Genomic DNA, 7,344 nt, shown 5'->3' with positions numbered 1-7,344 from the left:
GAAAGAGACTGAACCTTTCTGATTAAAAGTTGCGCAAAGAGTTTTTCCAACTGCTCTGGTTTTGATTTTACAAGCCTTCAAAGAACTGCTACGCTGATGCTGCTGCGCTGCTGCCGTCTCAAGATGGCCGCTTAAAACCAAGAAGCACCAGTGTGACCACACAATGCAGAGAAGGTAGGTACTGTGCGGGTAAAGATATGTTGACTGGGTGAAAGAAGGAGGCACCAGTTTGACTCCAGGATACAGAGAAAGTAGGTAATGTGCAGGTAAAGATATGTTGTCTGGGTGATGGCAGGAAGCACCAGCGTGTATGGGTGAAAGAAACAAGCACCAGTGTGACCCCAGGATGCAGGGAAGGTAGGTAATGTGCAGGTAAAGATATGTTGAATGGGTAAATACGGTATATTTGGATGTACTAAAGTTTCTGGTTAAACAACAATCAAGTTTGGGATTACCTTTAATCCGTTACCTTTGTTCATACTACTGTCACTACTCAACTGTCAAAGAACTGTACACATCTTAATATGTGTTGCTTCCTATACTGTATATACTGTTATACTAGTTGATCTTGCACAGATACTGCATTTGACTACTGTACTTCTAGTACTGATACCTCTACCATAACTACTGTAACTTATTGTGCAACTTATTGTCCTGTAATTAATGTACATAAGAGCTATTCAAATTTGTGTATTTCTAAGTATTTAGTGTATTAGATTCTGCAACTAGTGTTTGGATCCCACTGTACGCAATATCTGAAGAGCATGGAAAAAAGCATTTCACTGTGGTGTAGTCTGCATGTGACCAATAAAACTTGAAACTTGATTAGCAGAGGGTTTCATATTATTGGACAAGGTTGTAAACTGTAAGTAGGTTAGATATGATTTTGAATACCACTCAAATCAAGAAGGAGATTACTAAATCAGTGTTAATATTTAAGTTGGGCCCCAGGGTAAAAAAGGTTAAAAACCCCTGCTCTAAGTAATGTTGCAAATTTTCCTGACAACAAGGAAAGAAGAAGGTGATCAAAATTACAACGAGGCCCCACTTATTAAAATGCGCTAGCTCAATGCTAATTTGCATTGGATTTGCCATATACACGCTAAAGATTAGCCTTAGCCAGTGCACAATATATACTACTGGTTATTTAAAAAAAAAAAAAAAGTTCTTACTTTTGTAGCTCTATGTAGAAGTAGCACTGCTGGAATGGCAGCTGGTTGCATCAGCTCTACTCTTTTAATATTTTTAATGTCCTTTGTGTTCTTCGATGTTTCCCTCTTGCACACATGTTTATGTCTGCTATGGCGATGAGGTTTGTTTTTCCTTGGGCCCAGGCTTAGACTGAATTTGTACTTATTTTTTCCCCCCAGCGTTCAGTTGTTTTAGCAGGCGTTAGCGATCCTGTTCTGTCTCCCTGTAATGTTTGTCGGATCTTGAATGGCATTGTGCGGAAAATCTTAATTTCCCCTCGGGGATTAATAAAGTACTTCTGATTCTTATTTGAAAATTCAGTTATTTTTAAATCTATTTAATTCAAATATGAATATTTTTTATCTGCAGCCCTACTTTGAACTATATACTACTTTGTATCAGAAATGGCAACAGTAGAGGAAGCATGTGCATGTACGAGCCAGTCTGCCCCACAACAAGAGGATGAATGAAAACAAGGAACTTAGTGACTACAATGGCGGACTCGTACAAAGCACTTTATGCAAATGTCTACCATATATGGATGCATCCGCTGACATCACCATTGGGGAAAATTCCAAACGCCTCATTTGGCGGATGTGTGAAGGAAGGCAAGATTTTTTTATAAATATTTCTGCCATGCGGCCATGGTTTGAGGTCACATTTTCAAGACTTATGCAGAGCCCAAACACACAAAAACAAGTACCAATGGGTAAGGAAGCATAATAGGTCCATGTGATTAGTATCGGTCAAGCTCGCTCATGGATGATTGTATCAGAATCGGCAGCAATGACCGTAATTTAAGACTGTGATAGGTACACGGGCTTCATTTAGTGGTACGCCAAGGATTTTATGCATTATTTAAGCACAGTTTTTTATTTTATTTTCTATATTTAAAGACAGTGTTACTGTTCAAACAGTGTGTAACGTTACAGTGTCCAAAACATTAAATCCATCTGTTTTCTACCTGCTTGTCCCTTTTGGGGTCATGGGGGCTGCTGAAGCCTATCTCAGCTGCATTCGGGCGGAAGGTGGCGTACACAGTGGACAAGTCGCCACCTCATCACAGGACCAACACAGACAGACAACATTCACACACTCGGGCCAATTTAGTGTTGCCAATCAACCTATCCCCAGGTGCATGTCTTTGGAGGTGGGAGGAAGCCGGAGAACCCGGAGGGAACACACGCAGTCATGGGGAGAACATGCAAACTCCACACAGAAAGACCCCGAGCCTGGGATTGAACTCAGGAACTTTGTATTGTAATGGTACAAGCACTAACCCCTCTCCCACCGTGCTGCCCTCAAAATAATAAATATGCTTGTTAAATAAAACCTCTGCCTTCTTCTAACAGCTGATAGTGACCTTCTATCGCTCGGCTGTCGAGAGCCTGCTGACGTACTGCATAACAGTGTGGTACGCCAGCTGCACAGAAGCAGATAAACAGGCGATTCAGAGGGTCATAAAGTCTGCACAAAAAATCATCGGCTGCCCGCCTGCCCTCCCTGAAGGATTTACATAACTCCCAATGCCTCAAGAAAGCAAAAACCATCACCAAAGACTGCACACACCCTGGCTTCCAACTGTTCCACCTGCTATCATCGGGCAGGCGCTACAGGTGCATCAGAGCCAGAGCAAACAGGCTCAGAGACAGCTTTTTTCCCAGAGCTGTCACCATGTTGAACTCTAACTTATAATAATAATAATTCACCCGTATACAATAACCTGCCCTAACACCCTACTGTGCAATAGTACCCTTCGAGTGCAATACGTCCGACACTGATTGTTATTTATTACTTTGGTACTCTTGTCTTGTTCTGTATATTGTACAGTATTTTGTATTTCTATAGTGTTTTGTATATTGTACAGGATTGCTTGTTATTTTTATTGGATAGTAGTCTGTGTATTTCAATTGTTTTTCCTTTATTAATACCTCTTGTGTTATTTATTTTACCCCATATTTGTGCTACTATATTTAAAAGTTGGTCATTATGGTAGTACTTGTCTGCGTAATCTAAGACTTTTGGAAAAGATAAGAGCTACAAGAAAACCGGGGTCGACATTTCTGCAAGCGAGACGCTCCAGTTGTCAAAGTCGTGCAACAGGATGTTTAAAGCAGTTATTAAAAAAAAAGCTGCTTTCATTTCTCCACGTTGACAGCAGCGACCAACACAAAGAAATCAGACTAATTGATATGAATCTCTAATGACTTCTGGGTTACTTTGTTTAGACATTCTGTTAAGTGATAAAATACAAACCCTGTTTCCATTTGAGTTGGGAAATTGTGTTAATAGTAAATATAAACAGAAAACAATGATTTGCAAATCATTTTCAACCCATAATCAGCTGAATATGCTAAAAAGACAACATAATTAATGTTAAAACTGATAACCTTTTTTTTTTTGGATGCAAATAATCATTAACTTTAGAATTTGATGCCAGCAACACGTGACAAAGAAGTTGGGAAAGGTGGCAATAAATACTGATAATGTTAAGAAATGCTCATCAAACACTTATTTGGAACATCCCACAGGTGTGCAGGCTAATTGGGAACAGGTGGGTGCCATGATTGGGTATAAAAGCAGCTTCCATGAAACGCTAATTAATCCACAAACAAGGATGGGGCGAGGGTCACCAATTTGTAAACAAATTGTCGAGCAGTTTAAGAACAACATTTCTCAACGAGCTATTGCAAGGAATTTAGGGATTTTACCATCTACGGTCCGTAAAATCATCAAAAAGTTCAGAGAATCTGGAGAAATCACTGCACATAAGCGATGATAATACACACCTTTAATCCGTCAGGCGGTACTGCATCAAAAACCGACATCAGTGTGTAAAGGATATCACCACATGGGCTCAGGAACACTTCATAAAAACACTGTCAGTAACTACAGTTGGTCGCTACATCTGTAAGTGCAAGTTAAAACTCTACTATGCAAAGCAAAACCCATTTACCAACAACACGCAGGAATGCCGCCGGCTTCGCTGGGCCCAAGCTCATCTAAGATGGACTGATGCAAAGTGGAAAAGTGTTCTGTGGTCTGACGAGTCCACATTTCAAATTGTTTTTGGAAACTGTGGACGTGGTGTCCTCCGGAACAAAGAGGAAAATAACCATCCGGATTGGTATAGGCGCAAAGTTCAAAAGCCAGCATCTGTGATGGTATGGGGGTGTATTAGTGCCCAAGGCATGGGTAACTTACACATCTGTGAAGGCACCATTAATCCTGAATGGTCCATACAGGTTTTGGAGCAACATATGTTGTCATCCAAGCAACGTTTTCATGGACGCCCCTGCTTATTTCAGCAAACCAATGCCAAGCCACGTGTTACAACAGCGTGGCACTCATAAAAAAAGAATGCGGGGACTTTCCTGGCCCGCCTGCAGTTCAGACCTGTCTCCCATCGAAAATGTATGGCGAATTATGAAGGGTAAAATACGACAACAAGACTGTTGAACAATTTAAACTGTACATCAAGCAAGAATGGTAAAGAATTCCACCTTTAAAGCTTCAACAATTAGTTTCCTCAGTTCCCAAACGTTTATTGAGTGTTGTAACACAGTGGTGAGCATGCCCTTTCCCAACTACTTTGGCACGTGTTGCAGCCATGAAATTCCAAGTTAATAATAAAAAGTTTATGAGTTTGAACATCAAATATGTTGTCTTTGTAGTGCATTCAACTGAATATGGGTTGAAAAGGATCCGCAAATCATTGTATTCCGTTTATATTTACATCTAACACCATTTTCCCAACTCATATGGAAACGGGATTTGTATAATAATAACAGCATTAAAGAAAATTGATAACAAATATCTTAAAGCGCCTTCCTCACCTCTTTGACCTTCTCCCGCCGTTGGTCCGTCGTGGGGTCCTGGGGTTTGCCGCCATCGCTCCCCAGCGCGGGCTTCAGCAGGCACCCCTTGAACTTCTGGTGGCTGAAAACCTCGGCGCTGGCAACGCGCTGTGACGGCGTGGCTCTCCCCGCCTCCGTGTTGGACCCAGTTAAGGTCCGAAGCTCCGGAGCCTTCCCTCCGGCCGGGCGCTCCTCGGCGGCCTCGTAAGAAGCAGCTTTCTTCGGGCCGAGACTGAGTTTCGGCCCGACACCTCCGCCTACGCCCCGGCTCTCCCTGGCGGAGGTCACCCCTCGCGGGTGCTCCTGTTCCCGGACGTCGTTCTCCGAGCCCGACCGCACCGTCGCCGGCTGGCTCTCCGTCTTGGATAGGAAGATCCGCTTCAGTCGCACCGAGTCCGGCAGGAAGAAGAGCGCCCCGAAACAGAGGGTGACCAGGCCGGAGAGGAAGAGCAGGAAGACGAACTTCTGGGACAGGCGGAGCCCCATACCTGACGCGGACACACCTGGCAACTTCCGGAACACCATCAGGAACTTCTGGCTTATCGTCCGCCGCTGGCAACGTTTCCCTTTTCAACAACAAAGCGTCCCAGTCTTATCCGTCGTCGGCCTATAAGCGACACTTTAGCACTGTTTCGGTGGTTCAGTAATGACCTGGCAACACAACCCCGCCGCCTTGGGCTCTGTTTGCACCGTGTGACATCAGAGGACTGCGCCGCCCGTGGTGCATGCCACCCGGCTTCTGGATCTTTTTTTTTTATTTTTATTTTTTTAAATGTTTATTTATAAAGGCTTCTGGATCTTTTCTTTGGCTCTTTTAATGGAGACGTGTCACGGCTCAAAGTTGTGTGCCGGTGCATGGTGCACACGCACGGCCGTCATGAACAAACAATCTCCCCCCCTTGGCTTAATCCTCCGCACCATCCGAGCTCCAGGAGGAGAGCGACTCGCCGCTGTTCGCCAAGCCGCCGCCGCAGCCTCTTCGCCGGCGTCAACGCGCCGCGAGAAGCCGATGGCCTGGTGTCATGTACTGGGAGTAAAAAAACAACAACAACGCCAAGTTATCCGATAGATTTAGAAGGGGGGAAATCCCCGACAAGGCGCCTCCACTGGTTTTATTCCGAAGAAGAAAAAGGAGGGACTCTGCTGCTGCTTCTCCCCGCTGACGCCGTGCCTCGCTCGGCTCTCTCCTGCCGTCTGTGCCGCGGAGGTCCGCCTGAATGTGGAGGAGCACACAGCTCAGGTAGCGAGAAAGCGGAAAAGGAAAGCTTATTGTACGACATCCAGTCCTCCCTCTTTTTACTCGACGATCCAGTAGGCTGCTCCGATGCCTTTGATGGATCCACCGAGCAGCTTATCACAACTCACTTAATCCGGCTGGGGAGGGTTCCGATTCGGCTGCGAGCATCGACACTGCCTCCCCCAGCGGGGAGGAACATAGATGCGCCAGGAGCGCTCCTAAAGAATGTACAAACCCCGCTTCCATATGAGTTGGGAAATTGTGTTAGATGTGAATATAAACGGAATACAATGATTTGCAAATCCTTTTAAACCTATATTCAATTGAATATGCTACAAACACAAAATATTTGATGTTCAAACTCATAAATGTTATATTATTTTGCAAATAAAATTAACTTCGAATTTCATGGCTGCAACACGTGCCAAAGTAGTTGGGAAAGGGCATGTTCACCACTATGTTACAACCCCTTTTCTTTTAACAAAACTCAATAAACGTATGGGAACTGAGGAAACTAATTGTTGAAGTTTTGAAAGTTGAATTCTTTCCCATTCTTGTTTTATGTAGAGCTTCGGTCGTTCAACAGTCCGGGGTATCTGCTGTCGTATTTTACGCTTTATAATGCGCCACACATTTTCCATGGGTGACAGGTCTGGACTGCAGGCGGGCCAGGAAAGTACCCGCACTCTTTTACCACGAAACCACACTGTTGTAACACGTGGCTTGGCATTGTCTTGCTGAAATAAGCAGGGGCGTCCATGAAAACGTTGCTTGGATGACAACATATGTTGCTCCAAAAGCTGTATGAACCTTTCAGCATTAATGGTGCCTTCACAGATGTGTAAGTTACCCATGCATTGGGCACTAATGCACCCCCATACCATCACACATGCTGGCTTTTGAACAGTCTGGATGGTTCGCTTCCCCTTTGGTCCGGATGACACGATGTCGAATATTTCCAAAAACAATTTGAAATGTGGACTCGTCAGACCACAGAACACTTTTCCACTTTGCATCAGTCCATCTTAGATGAGCTCGGGCCCAGCAAAGCCAGCGGCG

General features: G+C 44.2%; 1 protein-coding gene across 1 annotated transcript in view; it reads right to left on the bottom strand.

Annotated features, from left to right (window-relative positions):
• The window catches only part of LOC133561705 (mannosyl-oligosaccharide 1,2-alpha-mannosidase IA), a 349,703-nt gene extending 343,280 nt beyond the window's left edge, over positions 1–6,423 (bottom strand). The window contains exon 1 of the mRNA XM_061915171.1: positions 5,028–6,423. Within this exon, the coding sequence (XP_061771155.1) occupies positions 5,028–5,573 (546 nt within the window). The 5' untranslated portion in view covers positions 5,574–6,423. The remainder of the gene's footprint in view (positions 1–5,027) is intronic.
• Between the last annotated feature and the right edge of the window lie 921 nt (positions 6,424–7,344).

Source organism: Nerophis ophidion, linkage group LG11 (assembly GCF_033978795.1).
Source record: "Nerophis ophidion isolate RoL-2023_Sa linkage group LG11, RoL_Noph_v1.0, whole genome shotgun sequence".
Classification (NCBI taxonomy): Eukaryota; Metazoa; Chordata; class Actinopteri; order Syngnathiformes; family Syngnathidae; genus Nerophis; species Nerophis ophidion.
This window is presented reverse-complemented; position numbering and strand designations above follow the sequence as displayed.